General features: G+C 35.8%; 1 protein-coding gene across 1 annotated transcript in view; it reads left to right on the top strand.

Moving 5' to 3' along the window:
• Positions 1–1,260: 1,260 nt before the first annotated feature.
• The window catches only part of LOC110099815 (acetyl-coenzyme A carboxylase carboxyl transferase subunit alpha, chloroplastic), a 30,079-nt gene continuing 14,740 nt past the window's right edge, over positions 1,261–16,599 (top strand). The window contains exons 1-3 of the mRNA XM_020827103.2: positions 1,261–1,446; positions 7,074–7,518; positions 7,833–7,907. Coding sequence (XP_020682762.1) covers positions 7,150–7,518; positions 7,833–7,907 — 444 coding nt within the window. The 5' untranslated portion in view covers positions 1,261–1,446; positions 7,074–7,149. The remainder of the gene's footprint in view (positions 1,447–7,073; positions 7,519–7,832; positions 7,908–16,599) is intronic.

Below are 16,599 nucleotides of genomic sequence, written 5' to 3'. Positions count from 1 at the left end.
GACGAGTCCAACTCAAGTAAAAATGGACGAGTCCAGCTTAAGCTGGTTCTATGGGCTCAACTCGAGCTCGAGCTGCTCTTTAGAGGGACGAGTCAAGCTCAAATTTTGTTACAACTCGATTCGACTCGTTTACACCCCTAACGAGGAAGACTATCTACCTTAAATTAAATATTCTATTCTTAAGGCCTCTTTAGTTTTTTGTTCTAAATATATTTTAAAAATAATTACTCATTTAATAAATAAAATCAACATCACTATATTTGTATAAGTTTTGAGATAAAGAATAATTACATATATTATAAGAGGAATATTGATAAAATATTACTACTAGAATATGATATTTTAGTGTTTATAAACAATAAAGCACTTCCCACTACAATAATATGTCATTTTTTTTTCATATTTGGTAATGATCATAGGCACCATTCAAATAATTATTCCAACTTTTTAGAATATGAAAGTAAACATTATTTATATTGTATATTTTATAATAAAATATCTAAAAAAAACCATCAATATTGGTTTCATGCCCGAGTGAAAAAAATTAAGAATTCTTTTAAAATCACAAATTGTGTTCTACTAATTTTTTTTACTCTGTCTATATTGTTGAATATAGGTATCGATGAATTAATGATAAGTCGAGGAGAAGAAATTATTGTGTGTGATTATCGGATATCGTCCTAAGGTGAATCAAGATGCGTCATATCATCATTTTGTTATTTATTGTTGCGTCCAGGAGTATTCGCGGCGGTGGAGAAATATAAAGTTTATCGTCTTAGTGTTGTACGAAAATCTGGCACGCAATCAGATAAGGAGAGAGTGTCTAGCATTTATGAGACACCAAGATTTTTAATTCACCTCCGAATGATCTGGTGACCGCACATGTGGAAGAGAGGAAATATTTAAAATGAAAGTTTGGACTATTTTTCAAAATATATAAAATAAGAAGATATTTAGCTAATTATATGTAAATGAGGCATAAACTAAAATTTCATATGCCTCAGCACAAAGCATCAAGCCACCTACACACACGAAAAATATAACCATATACGCTTGCCACGTGTAACCGTTTGGACCCCGTAGTCCAGTTGGCCGGAACACGGAGCCGCGGGTTGCGGCGGTCCAATCTGTTCCCCTCCAGACTCAACTAATTTTAGGTTACTACCGCATAGAAATTTCTATGTCTCTGCACTCTCTGCCGTCCATGTGTTCTATACAAGATCTTGGCCGTTAGTCTTGCCATCCAACCAGAGCGTCGTGTGCGAGCGAGCAACATCATAGTTTTGTCCGCCCTCTCCATTAATGAAAATTTGTAAAGGTCCATTTAATCGAACGAAGTTTCTCTTTCTCGTCTCCAAACCCTACTGTGGAATAAGATTTATCCAGTTCATTCCTCTGATTTGCAAGTAGTGAATTCGCGGGTGAAGTCGGTGTGCTGATTCGAAGGTATGCCTCTGTACAGTTTATCAAGTTTTGCTGCAGCTATAATTTATTGCGTCTCCTTTGATCCGGCTGCAAATGGTGGCTAAGATGCGCAGATAGGACCTAATTGACTATTTTCCTTCGGACTGTTGTAGATGAGCTGTGTCTTCTTCTCGCAGCGTTTGTATTTTTTTTAGCTGTCTTGGTTCCTTTGAATTTGCTCGTTCTAGATGGCAGTTTTTAATTTTTTATTGTTTCTGTGAAGTGCGAGCAATGAAAATGCAAATGTTGTTTGAGCTGTTGTTTAGCGATCTGAATTTATATTTTGCCATGAAACTGAGCAGCAGCAGTGATTTATATTGCAAGATTAACTTGCGCATTTGTTTGTTAACTTTCATTTTTAATTGCAGCAGTATGAATTGTTCTGTTTTTCATTCTCTCCTATCACGAATCGGTTCTGAATCTCTGAGTATAACGGTGATGGGATTGTCAAAGCCACTCCCCGATCTATCATTTCCATTGCTGTGAGAAGAACAATACTACAATTACATACATAATTGGCTTGTAATGAAAGCTTCTAAATCCAAAATACAACTAATAACTTAGAACTGTACTTAAACTTAACCATTCCTTTCTTATTGCTCTTAGCCTTCAATGGCCTCATCAAGCTCAACTTGCATAAAAAATATTGACATACATCTGGGTGAGTAATGTGAAGAACTTATTGGGTGAACAAATGTACAAGAGTAAAGTAATTCAGAGAAAAGGAAGCAATATGCATGTTAGTTATTATCTATGAAATGTATACTAATCATAGTATTTGGCTTCTCATATCATTAACATTTATATTAGTTTTGGACCATAAGATGAAGGGACAAAAAAAAAAAAAGTAAAACATTGTTCTAGGATTAGATGAAGACATTTAAAAAATATTAACAAAAATTATTTTGAGAGTAAGATTCTAGATTATAAGATTTTGTCTATGCATGATAAAGCTAATGTTATGTGGGAAAAAGTAGCTAGTAATATAAAGAATGTTGCAAAAGATGTGCTTGAAGTATTAATGAAAAAAACTCCTAGTAGTAAAAATAGTTGGTGGTGGAATCAAAATGTGGAAGAAAAAAAATTGTTATAAAGATTGATTTAGATGTAAAAGTTTTGATAATTGGGAAAGATATTAAGAGGCCCGTAAGGAGTCTAAGACAGTAATATGCGATGCAAAGAATTTAGCTTTTAATGATTTATATAATTGATCAGATACTAAGGAGCACAAAAGATATATGTATAAGTTAGCCAAACAAAAAGATATGAGTAGTAAGGATTTAATTCAAGTGAAGTGTAGTAAGGATGAAGATCAAGAGTGCTTTTATTAGAAGAGGATATTCAAAGGTGGATGATATGTTTTGCTAAACTTTTCAATTATGATTGTGAAAATGCGATTGACTTTAGTTACCTTAGCATCCTAAATGAAAATAAAGATTTTTTTTATCGGTGTATTAGCAAAATCGAAGGTAGAGAGACTTTAAAGAAAATGAAATGTGGAAAAGCTGTTGGACATGATAATATTCCAATAGAGGTGTGCAAATGCTTAGGAGATGAAGGAATTTCTGGGCTTACTAAACTTTTTAATATTATTTTGAAGACTTAAAAAATGACAGATGATTGAAGAATGAGTGTGTTGATTTCTATTTTTAAGAATAAATGTGATACACAAGATTGTACGAATTATAGAGGAATTAAGTTAATGTATCATACTTCAAAACAATAGGAGAGAGTTATGGAGAATAGGTTGCAGCATGATACTAATGTTTCTCAAAATCAATTTGGATTATGTCGGGTAGGTCTACTATGGAAGCTATACATTTATTGAGATGTTTGATGGAGAAGTATAGGGAGAATAAGGAGGTCAACATATGATATTTATTGATTTAGAGAAAACGTATGATAAAGTTATTAGAGAAGTGCTATGGAGAGTTCTTGAAAGAAAGGGGTTAATAATGCTTATATTCAAGTCATTAAGGATATTTATGTAGGAGGTGTTACTTGTGTTCAAACACTAGATGGTTTGACCAAGTATTTTCCTATTTCAGTTGGATTACATCAAAGATCAGCCTTAAGCCCATATCTTTTTGCTTTAGTCATGGATGTTCTCACATGATAGTTTACATTTTAGATATCTTGGGTCGATTGTTCAGAGTGATGGTGAAATGGATGGGGATATTATTAGTAGAATTCAAGTTGGATGGTTGAAGTGGAGGAATGCATCGGGCTTGTTGTGTGCTAGAAAAACCCCTCTCAAACTTAAGAGAAAATTCTATAAGATAGCAGTGAGACCTACAATGCTTTATGGTGCAGATTGTTGGCCATTAAAAGAGAAACATATATTAAGTTAAGTGTTGTAGAGATGAGGATGCTCAGATGGATGAGTGACTTTACTCTTAGAGACAGAATACGAAATGAGCATATATGTGAAAAGGTTGGAGTAGTTCCAGGGGAAGGTAAGATTATATAGAGTCGCCTTATATGGTTTGGTCACAAAAAACGGCGACCTTTCGATTTGACTTAAGTTAAGAAAGGGAGATGTAGATCTAAAAAAACTTGGTTAGAAAATATTAGAAATGACATTTATTTGTTAGATTTAAATGAGAATTTGATTCTTAACAAGGCATAATGGAGAAAGATATGGGCTTAAGGCTAATCTAGTGATAACATCCACGATATGAATACAACCTCTTGCAACTGTCTAGTGATAACATCCATGACTAAAGCAAAAAGATGTGGGCTTAAGACTGATCCTTGATGTAATCCAACTGAAATAGGAAAATACTTGGTCAAATCACCTTGTGTTTGAACACAATTAACCACACCTGCATATATTTCGTTAATGACTTGAATATAAACATTATTAACCACTTTTTTATGTAGAACTCTCCATAGCATGTCTCTTGGAATTTTATCATATATTTTCACTAAATCAATAAAAATCATATGTAGATCCTCATTTATTTATTTTTATTTTTTTTATTTGTATATCCTCCTTATTCTCTCTATACTTATCCATCAAACCTCTCAATAAATGTATAGCTTCCATAGTAGACCTACTGATGGGGACATCGGAGCATGAAAAGTTTATCAGAGGCGTGGTCGCATATCTACTGCTATGATCTTGCCGATATATTTTTAAGTTCTCAAATGTACTTGTTTTTATTTATTTGTTTTTGTATTTCTCTTTCTGCCCCTTACTTAAAGATGGTCATGTGTAAGCCCAAAGGGCTAAGTCGTCTTTTTATTTTTCCGTCAATTGTATGAGGCTATATATAACCCTTATGTTTTCTTTTGAAGGTTAATGAATGAATGATAATTTTTTTTTGCATATTGAGTTCTTGTGAGAGCTTGAGAGGGTTTGGAGAGAAATCTCTTGGAAAGGGAAGCAAATCACCCACCAACCTTGGAAGAATCCAGGTTCGTGGCTAGTTTCTTCGTAATTTTTTTTATTTCTTTCTCCCTCCCTTCCCTTCCATCTCTCGGTCCACCTACAACCCTAAACCGCCGGCCACCCCTTTAATCCTCCCACCTCCGGCCTACCACAAGCCCACCTCCACCTTGGTTTTGGGCTAGCACCCTAGCTCTCCACCTCACCCGATCCCCATTTCCCTTCACCCAAAACCGGCGGCCAACCCACATAAGCCGTAGGCCCCGCCCCCCGCGCGGGAATTCCCCCATCAAGGCTTGTATTCAATCCTTTCCAATTTGGGATAGGAAACTTATCTAATTCATATTCAAATTTAATTTGAATTTGAATTGTTTCCTAAATTACGAAATTTTATTTTTAGAAAGTTTCTAAAATTAAATCTTATTTGAATTTAAATTCAATTGGATTTAATTACACCTTTCCAAATATCCAAGTCTAAAACAAGCAACCTTAAAAGCCTCTCCCTAAATCCCTCTTCCCTATAGAAATCGCCGGCCCCCCTCTTTCTATGCCGCCTGCCCTCCCTAATTCCCCAATTGATTTCTTTCCAAATTGTTGACTCCTCTCTTTTGGAAGATTTCAAAACCCGTCCCTCTCCGACCCGTCCCTCTCTCTCACCCCTTTCCCCTTTTAATTCTTTCCAAGTTCAATAATTAATTAGGGGAAATACATTCCCTAATTTCCCTCCATCATACCTCCCAAAATCTGAACCTCTTTCCTCCCTAGGCCCCCATCTTTGGCCGGCCACCTCTCTCCCTCTTCTCCACTTGAATCCTTGAGAGAAACTTCTTTCTTTCAAGAGGAATCCTTAAGGGAAGCAAAGATCTTCACCGCCAACACTTCACCCTAACAAAATCGATGAATGTCCGATCCCAATCTTGACTCCGGCTTCGTCTACAACGATCAAGGAAACGTTGACATCCTCCGTTCAACATTCTTCGACGTCAACCTGGAAATAGACAATTCCGTCGAAGAATACCTGGATTGCATCATCTTCACCTTGTCCGAAGCAATCGAAGAGCAGCTTGCAAACATTCAGTGGAAAATCACTTTCGCTCCACGACGAGGGTGAACTTTTTCCCCTATTCAAATTTTCTTCTAATCCTCTGCTCCTGTAGGTTGTGATTCAAGCACAAGGAGTCGTGCCAAAGCTCTCTGCCTTCGCTTAGTAACTATAGGATTTGAGTTTTGATTTTCTATGCTTTCTAACTCATTGTTAACCTAGGGATTCTATTGAACATCTACTTAATTTGCATCAGTTGAAAATTCTAATTACTTTTGTGATTCTTGCTCTTAGCATGTGATTTGGCCTAAGCGAAACCTCCCCTCTTTTGTTTTCTATTGTCGTTTAGTGGCGAACGTTCGTAATTATTAATTGCTCTTATTCAAAATGTTCAAGTTCTTATCGCATTCATTTAAATCCTTCTTAGTTTTGCATCACCTACCTAGCATGAATCCAAATTGATTTTGAGAAACATTAGTGTCACATTGCAACCTATGCTCCATAACTCTCTCCATAGTACTATTTCATTGACTAATAATAATTGTTTTACTTAAAAAAAATCTTAGAGATTTAATGCATTATTAGATTTTAGAATGCTTATGGATTATTTAAATCATTACATAATTATTTTTTTGTAAAAAATCATCTTATATGAATCCTCTAGGAAACATAATACCTTTCAAAAGTTCATTATTTTTACATCAAGTAATTAATTATTCTTTTGAATGATACAATTTACACCTTTTCTTACAATTAAACTAGGCGATTCCATTAAATCCTTGTCGTCCTTTAATGATTTTTATTTAATTGTTGATTTTTTTAATGACTTTCTGGTCTTTACATTTCTTGTCATCTTATTGATAGAGGATTGAATTATGGCTACATGCTAAAATAAAGTTTAGTATAGCAATGCCTGTAAAAGAATAGCTTTCATTGGATTGGGAGTAACTTATTCTTCTCCATCTCAATTCCTCTCAATGTGGTACTTGACATCAGTAATGAATGCCTTTTCTCCCACTTCTCACTTAATCAGCTTCAGCTCCTGCCATTATCTTTCACTTGCTGATGATATTTGACATAAAACATGCCTTTTGCTATTTTTGAACAATTTTTAGTTTTCTTTATCAATTCATGCATTTCCGTTCACAATTTGTCAATTTCTTGTGTATTTTGTAGGGAAGTGCAGTTGAGCTGCAGTATAACAAAAGACTACTGAAAAATTGCTGTTACTTCTGATATCGGGGTATTTAGGATGAATTCTTTATCCTTGTCCACATCATTTACTGGAGAGGGTTGCAGCTTTGTGTCTGGTTCGTACATTCATGTTAGAAAAGATATTTTCGGAGTTGAGCTGTACCTAAATCCATCAAATGGAGTAAATGGAGCTTGGTTGAGGCATCTCCCACAATCACGCTACAAAAGCAGGTGCAAATTCAGCGTTAGTGCTAAGGTTAAAAAGGGACAGAAGCACGATTATCCATGGCCAGATGATATTGATCCAAATCTAGAAAGTGGACACTTGAGATATTTGTCTCATTTTAAACCTCTATTAGAGAAGCCTAAGCCGGTTACACTTGAATTTGAGAAGCCGTTGGTTGAGCTGGAAAAGAAAATAACTGACGTGAGTTCCTTGTTACATAAAGCTCTAAATACGTGCTTGTACCCTATCTGTGTTTTTGTAGAAAAATGTTTTTAAACGCAAATCTGTCTTATATTCAATAAATCTGCTGGCATATTATGACGATTTAATTAGCCTAGGAAATAGCATTTATATTTGTAAATAAAGGTACCAAATGCTCTTACAGTGTCTGCCATGCCATTTATTTTTTTTATATGCCTTTACAAGCATACATCCCTCTAGAATAATATGCTTCTCCAAACATTTTTGTTAGTCATCACTGATTTTTGTTGTTCATTCTTTCCTCGTTATTTTAGGTGCGCAGAATGGCAGATGATACTGGGCTGGATTTCAGCGATCAAATTAATTTACTGGAAAGGAAGTACCAAGAGGTTAGCTTCATGAATGCTATTTCTGTATTTTTCACATTCCTGGATATAGGAAAATAAAAGAGATATTCATTTAAATATCATTGGAGTAGTTGCTGTTATGACCCATGAAATTCAAAAATGTTTCTCGTTTGCAGTACTGATATATTTCTTGGAGTTGAATGAAGGTTAACATGGGAACTTCACTAGCAGCATTTTTAAAGTTGTGCCCTAAAAAAAAAATCTTTTTACAAAGTATTACACTATTACGTGACAATAGTCGACATTGTTGTGTATATTTGATGAAATTAAGGTGGAGACAAATGTCACGCCACACTTTGACCTCCTTTTAGTCAACCATGAGGCGTAACAGAAGCAGACAATCTATTAAACATATTTCACACTAATACCCATTTTGACTTTTACCAATCAGGATTGAGTAAGTGAAAATTAGTTTGGCTCGATCGGCACAAAATCTACATTACACCTCTTAATCTTCTAGTAGATATAGCATAAACATTGATATGTAAGCTTGCATAATTTAAATCTTTAATATAAACTGCATAACTACTAATTTTATAGGAAATTTTTATATACTAGAAGCTTTTAATTTATATTATGTGCATTCTTTTCTATATTACATCGAAAACCGGACATTCATCCATAATACTAAAAGATATATGATAAGTTGGGTCACTTTATATGGTCTCACCTGCCCCTTTTCCTTTTCTAAAAAATGATCATCCTAATATCTAATGAGCTAAATGCTGAATGGGAAAAAACAAATCCAATATAAGGTTCAAACATATAAGAAGGATTTTTTAAGAATGTTGATATTTTGAACTAACATGAGCATTTTTTATTATAGATATAGCTGGCTTATTGTAGTGATATACTTTAAAGAAAAAAAATTGTTTTGTTATTTAAATAAAAGAAAGATTTAATTTTAAATAAGGAGCATGAGTTTTTGAAAGAAAATGAAATACATCTATCAAGTGTTAAATTTTGAAATATATTCTACTTATTAATTACTTGCACTACTTTCACCACTTTAATTTTCTTTTTCATTATTACTCATTAATTTTTTTAGAAATATTATGTAATGCAAATAGGCTTTTAGTGCATTTATATTATTGGTTCTCACCTAACCCGTTGGCCCTAAAAATCATTGACAAAGTTTGGACAATTGGACATGACAATTATTAATGGCCCTTCGATCTCAAGGTTGAACTTATTGTATCAACTTTCTAGTATGAGATTTAGGAACTTTTTTATTTCTTATTGAGGCTCATCTTGTCAAAACCTTTATCTCTCTCAGCGCAAGTTATCATAGTTTGCCAACCTATCTCATATGATATGGCCTTTTATTTGCTTCTTTCAATTTAAAATCTTTTCATCATCATTTAAAATTGTTTAACATTGATATTCACCTCTTATCAATTAATCTCTTTAACATGCATCAAAGATGAATATGGTATGTAAAAACCAATCTCTATGTACTTAAATAAATATTATGTTCTATCAAATAATCGTATGAATTGAACTAATTAAAAAATATTTCAAAGTCATTTAAACTAGTGATTCTATAAAAATGTATTAGATTTGTAAATATCAGCATACCATGCTTAGTATCAATAAATATCTATTTGCATGCTTGTAATGGGCACTGTAATTGCCCTGACATTGGTAGCAGGAATTTATAAACCACCAAATGGTGGCTACAGAGTCTTCGGTGTTGATGATAAAATTAATCAATTAAATGTTGGCTTCTCGTCCCAATTGGATAGACTGGATAGTGAATGTGGCGTTTTAAAGTTCCATTTAACACGGGTGAAATATGAGGATTAATAATCATAATTTGATGTATCACCCACGTGTTCAAAATGTAGAGGCACAACTGAATAAACTAATAGAAGTGAATGAGCAGGCTCTGTATTATTGCAAGATCGTACTTAAAGAATTTTAGTGAGTTCATTAAATATTTAATTTTTTATGTAATTTAATATTTTTCTAATATTATACTTTTGCTGTTACTATAGCTTATATTTGACTAGCCAAAGATGGAAATATAAATCTTTCCTTGTGGAGTCGACAAAAAATTATATCTCGGCCTCATGCTGGGAGAGTTTTAAGGATATTGTTGTTTAAATTTTTAGCATATAATTAAAATTTAAGATAAGACACTCTCCAGATATTCCACCATCATTTTGCGAGGAGTTTATAAAATGGTTTCAGGTTTCTCATAGACGCAAGTGATAAGAGAAAAATAACTAAGTCGAAATTGCAGCTATTATGATTAGCTTTATTTCATATGTTTTTGTGTAGGAAATAGGTTAAAAATCATGAAAATAGAACCAGTGCTACAAATTCAGCATCTCAGCAGAGGTTTCAAAAAAAAAAAAAAAAGCTAGTGAGCTTAGTGCCGTGGTGTTATACAGGAAGCGCCGCAATGCTAGATTGAGCGCTGCCAAATCACCCAACGTTACAGCTAGAAATAGTTGCATCAGTGAATAAATGCGAAAGATGGTGAACCGACGCGTTGGTCCATCAAGTCAGCGCCACAACGCTAGTTCATCTATCTTGCAAGGTTATAAATAGTAGCCTTATTATTCATGTGGAAGGGTTGTCAACTTGGAGAGACGTGCGTGCGTGCGTGCCTGTGAATGAGTGTGAGAGACTATTTTTGGTGGGGAATTAGCTATTTTGTACATGTGAGTAATTTTATTAAGCAATATTAAAGTGAATTTAAGAATTTCACTCCTTATGGGAACGATTCTTCTCTCATCACTTTATTTCTCGGCACAATATGTATACTTATGTAGAACATGAGTAACACCGTAGAATTGAGCAAATCATATTTAAAAAGCAAAAGTGGTCTGTTGAAAGTGCTTGTTAGCAAACCCTTATAGTTACTTACCCATTCTTACAATGAGAGAGAACTTTCATTTAATGCTATTCCTACGCTTAGTATCAAACGTATAGTAGCAGTAAATTTGAAATAGAGTGAATTTTCTCATTTTGCACTTAAAACTGATGGTGGGGGAATGATAACTAACTTGATCACGATACTATAATTTTGTTGTCACGATTGTCATGGTTGAAATGGAGGAATGCATTGGGCTTGTTATGTGATAGAAAAGTCCCCTTCAAACTTAAGGAAAAATTCTATAAGATTGATGAGGACATCAGAAGATCCATGATCTACGGCCACGATCTACTTTTGATTATTATTGTATTTGATATATTTTATTTTATGTTTTATGAGTCTTTTGTATTTCTTTCCATTTATGCCTTTGCTTAAGGGCCTCGTCATGTGTTTGCCGGAAGGGCAATTGTGTCTTTTTATTTTTATTCATGTATTTGGCTATTTAAGCCTTCTCCCTCCTCTTGGAGAGGGGATGATGAATTATTGATAATGAAATTTTATGTTCTTGTGATCTCTTAGTGAGTTCATGTTGATCTCTTAGTGAGTTTATGAGAGGAGCCCGAGGAGGGTGATTTGCAATACCCGTCAATCTTGGTGGATTCCAAGGTTCGCGGTTCTCTTATCTTTCTTTTCTTTTATTTTTCCTTGCATCGAATTCCCTCCCAACTCCCCACCCGCCGGCCTCATTACCCACAAAGTTTTCTTGGTAATTTTTCCCTAACCCGAGTCCTTCCCTTGCCGCCAGCCTCCTTGGAACGCCCAAGCCGCCGACTTCCTCCAATCCACCCGCCGGCCAACCACCTGGCCGCCGGCCTCCAGCCAGCCACCCGTCCGGCCACCATCTCCCCTGCTCAATCCGCCGCCCCCCCTTCACCCAACACATATGTTTGAAATTCAAATTTCAAAAGGTCATTAATTGCTTCCATAAAATAAGGCCAAGTAATTAAGAGAGCTATTAATTGAATTTCAAATTCAAATTTGAAATTCAAAAGCTTTCCAAATACTAGCACTTAAATTAGGAAACCCCTCTTTGAAATAAAATCTGAATTTTAATTCAGATTTTCTTTAATGCTTTGAATAATGTGTGGGCCCCACTTAATCAACCATAATTCCCCTCCCCTCTCTCTATTTGGCTGGCCCCATTCATTGGACTTATCTCTCTCCTATTGCATTTATTGCTCCTCAATTACTCTCCCCCTTTCTCTCTCCAATCACATTAATTGGACTCCAATTAAGGATCTAATTAATTAAATCTCCTGGCCTAATTCCCTCCCAATTTCATTTAATTTCAAATTTGAAATTTGAAATTCCCCTAACCCTACATTAATTAAAATCTGAAGTAATTTTCAGATTTTATAATTTCTCCCTCTCCCCTTTCCTTTTATTTCTTACCTTAATTAAGAAATCAATTAGGTAGGAATTAATCTCTTCCCCCCCTCCTGGCCCGTAACATGTTTCCTTAGATTCCTGAGTATTCCACTTGGCTGTCTTGAAATTCCAGCAAAGGAAACTCCACAGTTTTGCTGCTACAAACATCAATTTGCTGTCCAAAGGATTCTCAAGGGATGGTACATACGTTTCCTGCATTTCCACCTACTGTCCAGCTGATTGGACAAATCCAGGTTGCTGTCCTCTGTCTAGGAGCGCTCAAATCAGCCATGAAGCAGTCCTGAGAGACCTCCTAACTGCTGACTTGTTGCGTGGAGAACCATTGGATGCTGTCACCAGTCCAGGAAAGCCAAAACCAGCAAGGAAGGGGTCCAAGAAGGCCTCCCAACTGCTGTCCAGGACTTTCCCAAGTCCTCCAAGTGGTTGTCCCAAGTTTTCTACAAGACAAAATTGCTGTTCTTGCTGTCAAAACTGCTATCCAGAGAGTTCGGCATCACTTCCTGCTGTCCTGGAAATTTCCTACAGCCACCAACTGCTGTCCACGCTTGTGGGGAAGGTTAATCTCGGCGAAGTGCGAGGAGGTTCGTGGTTGCTGCCCACTTCATTCCCAACTACCACACAACTTTGCCGGAGCACGTATCTCTCGTCTTTGGGTAAATTTGACACCCGACTCTTTATCTTCATAGTTGCATCCTTGAATGTGAATTTATTATCTTCATGAAGATCATATTATGCTAAAACCTAGTAATTGGATGAGTTGTGTGAGGGATCTTCTCATAGCAACTAATCTTATTGTTAGTATTTGAATCTATTGTTGGAACTATCCATGTATGCAATGTTGGATTAAGCTGGCTATCTTTTGAACTTAACTTCTATGCATGTGAATTAACCTAAGCTAAGTACCACTTAATATTTATCTTATCGTTCAATTCCGCATAAGATCTTACTTATTATTGCCTCTAAATCTAAGCGTGCAAACTTCTTTAAGCAAATCACTTTCGCATGGATATGTTTCACATCAAAGATGGTGATGAAACTTGCAATGCTTTATGGTGCAGAATATTGGCCATTAAAAGAGAAGCATAATATTAAATTATGTGTTGCAGAGATGAGGATGCTCAGGTGGTTGAGTGGCTTTCTCGTAGAGACATGATACAAAATGTGCATAACTGCATATACATGAAAAGGTTTGAGTAGCTCCAATTTAAGATAAGATTAGAGAGAGTCGCCTTAGATGATTTGGTCACATAAAACGACGGTCTTCCAATGACCCAATTTGGAAAGTAGATGTATTAGAATTGACTTATGTTAAGAAAAGGTAGAGGTAGTCCTAAAAAAAAAGAGGTAGACCTAAAAAAACATGGTTAAAAATATTAGAAATTACATTTTTTTATTAGATTTAAATGAGAAATTGACTCTTAATAGAACATAATGAAGAAAAGGATTCATGTAACCTACGCCACATAGTGGGATAAAAGCTTGATGTTGTTCCTGTTGTTATTATTGTTGTTGTTGGTTGTCATAGTTTCTAATCTACTTGGGGATGTTTGGTTGGCTGAACAAGGAATGCAATGCAAAATGAATGAAGTGTAAAAGAAATGAGTGTAAAATGATTACTTTGTAGTTGTTTGGATGAATATAAAATAAATGCAGGTGAATGATTATTTTTTGTTTGGTTAGAAGTAATGAATGTAGAGTAAGGTCCTAAATGGTGATGGTTGATTGCGGTGACAGGCGGCGGAGGACAAAAGCTGGTGGTGGGTGGCGGTCAAGCAAGCTTGGGGTATAAACAATTTTCACTCAAAATTGGAGGAGTTTGGTTTACACTCAAAATGAAATACTTCACTTAAATTACATTTTCTATACTTTGCTTCATTTTGTATTTCAATTAAACACCAAAATTGATAAAACTCCCGCATTTGGAATAATTTACACCCTAAAGTAATCCAACCAAACATTCTCTTAGTCAGAAGAGGTAGTTGACTCAACCTGTCCAAATGATTCTTGTCGACAATTATATGTTGTTTAGTCTAAAGGTACCTTATAGGCCTTAGGTGAATGCTTGTCTAAGAGGACTAATAAAGGGTTTTATTCCCTATTAAATATATCCCATGATTCATTAATCCAAGGTTTTTAACCATTGGAAAACTTATGAGCTCTGGTTATAATCGTAATTTAATGATGTCATTTTACAACAAAACAATCTAGTCAAAGGGCCCTAGTCATAAATATTTACATGTTATGCCATTTAGTGATAAAATTACTTGTTAGATGACACATGCCAGTATGCCACATCCTTACTAACAATAGATTGTTTGTGAATAAATCTTTGGGATATTCTGTATAAGATATTGATTTTTTGTGAATTAAAGTTATTCATTGTGTTATCACTATGGACAAACAATTGGGTAGTGTGCGTATTTTTGCTTTAAGTTTTAGGGTGATAGACTTCACTCAAAATATTTTGAATTATTATTATTATTATTGTATATTTTTATATTTTTATTTGAATATGACCTCAAAATGATTTATATTGGGATTTGTGGGTATTTTAATAAATAAAATCCCCTCATGAATCAAAACAACTAAAATAATTTTTAAAACTCAACATAACCTTGTGCTCATCTCAACACACTATTTGTGTTTTCAATGCATATAGATTTTCAAATTTACGTGATATTCTCTCTCTTTGGCGGAAAACACATGTAATAGAGCATTGATGCATTTATATTTTGGCTTATTTTGTTTTGATGTAATTTGAACATTATTAGTTGTGTTTTATGTTTTTTTTTTTAAATGCTATCCAATGATGGAGAACATCCAATGATTATGGTAGGTTGTGCTTGGGCTATCAAGGCTTGTGTTTGCTAGTATTTGGGTCTTTTTTGTTCTTTGGGCTGCTTGCTGTCGTTCGGATTGGGCCTTGGCTGCTCTCGGGTTGAGCTTTGGCTGCTTGGTTTTGAGCTAAAAAAAGTTGGGTTCTATTTGGTGCTAGCTCATTAATGTTTGAGCTGATGTTTAGCTCATTATGTGGAGGATTAATTGCACTTCTTAGCTCATAAATATGAAAATGTATGTGGAGTGGTGCTTGTTTCTTCCCCTTATTGTGTCTCTTCGGTTTCTTCTTTGTGCTGTACCCGTGGAGTAAAGCTGGGTGCTGGTTGCCTTTTCGGTTTTCCCCCTGGCTATTTTCCCGTGGCTTCTCCTGACCGGTTTCTGTGTTGGCTCTTCGGGTCCCTCCCTGGCTGCTTTCCCGTGGCTTCTCCTGCCCGGTTTCTGTGTTGGCTCTTCGGGTCCCTCTCTGGCTGTGTTCCCGTGGCCTCTTCTACCCGGTTCATGTGCTGATTTTTGGGAGCTGTTTTGTGTTAACTGCTGCCCTTCCTCTTCCTCTTCCTCTTACCTGATTGATTTGGTTGAAGGTAGAAGTTGGTTGTTTGGCTCCCATTTCTCTCATATAAATATGAAGTATTTTGTCTTGAGGAGGTTGTTGATTGACTGGAGATAGATTGTTAAAACTTGAGGGTTTCTTCTCTTGGAAAAGCTTGAGAGCTTGTTCCATCTCTTCTCTCCTCTATTTCGTCTTGGCTTCTAATCTCTTCTTCTCTCCGCAAGTTCCACTCCACTTATATCCTTATTCTTGAGCTATTGGGAGATGTTTGTTGGCTGATTTGGGAGACATTTGCCGGAAGAGTTTGGTAGGAAGTTGGACCCTTTTGCTGTGGTGGACCCTCGGTTTGCAAGCCTAAGCACTTTATCATATCTTTCCTACTTCTCGTTGCCTGTGAGGAAACCGCTTGTCGGTTGATCTGAGGTGTTGACTGTTAAAATAAATATAGAACCAAAAAAAAAAATGAAAACAGTTCACGCTCTTAATCCGGCCCCACCTCACCAAACGACGTGGCTTTTCATGTTCATAACTGCTATTCAACAAATCGCTCAATAAAAAGGAAGGGAGAAATGGAAGGTAGGAACGGACACTGACTGTTCGACTCCGTCATTTGCTTTGGCTTCGTTGTTTCACAGAGATAGCACGACTTTCTTTCCCTTTTCGTCGTCGCTGTTCGGCTTCAGTTTGCAGAGATCGCCCACGTCGCTTCTGCAACTCCCTGGCTGCCGTTCGACTTCGTGAGCCCCTGCCCGACCGTGCCCTAAGCCGATCCAACCAAGGATCGACCAACCTGACTGCCGCCGATCCCACCTGAGCCGACGCCGCCGGGTGACTCGACGACCACGACCTGCTCCCGAGCCGTGCTTGCCTCCGACCTATGCCCAATCGGGCTTCCCCCTGTTTCCCGATTGTGCTCTCCCTCTCTCTCTCCTTTTTATTATAATTATAATATATAATATATAAAATAATAATATAATATCATATATTATATTGTTATATTAAAGGTAATAAAA

The sequence above is a fragment of the Dendrobium catenatum genome, unplaced genomic scaffold (genome assembly GCF_001605985.2).
Source record: "Dendrobium catenatum unplaced genomic scaffold, ASM160598v2 fragScaff_scaffold_1608, whole genome shotgun sequence".
In the NCBI taxonomy this organism is placed as follows: domain Eukaryota; kingdom Viridiplantae; phylum Streptophyta; class Magnoliopsida; order Asparagales; family Orchidaceae; genus Dendrobium; species Dendrobium catenatum.
This window is presented reverse-complemented; position numbering and strand designations above follow the sequence as displayed.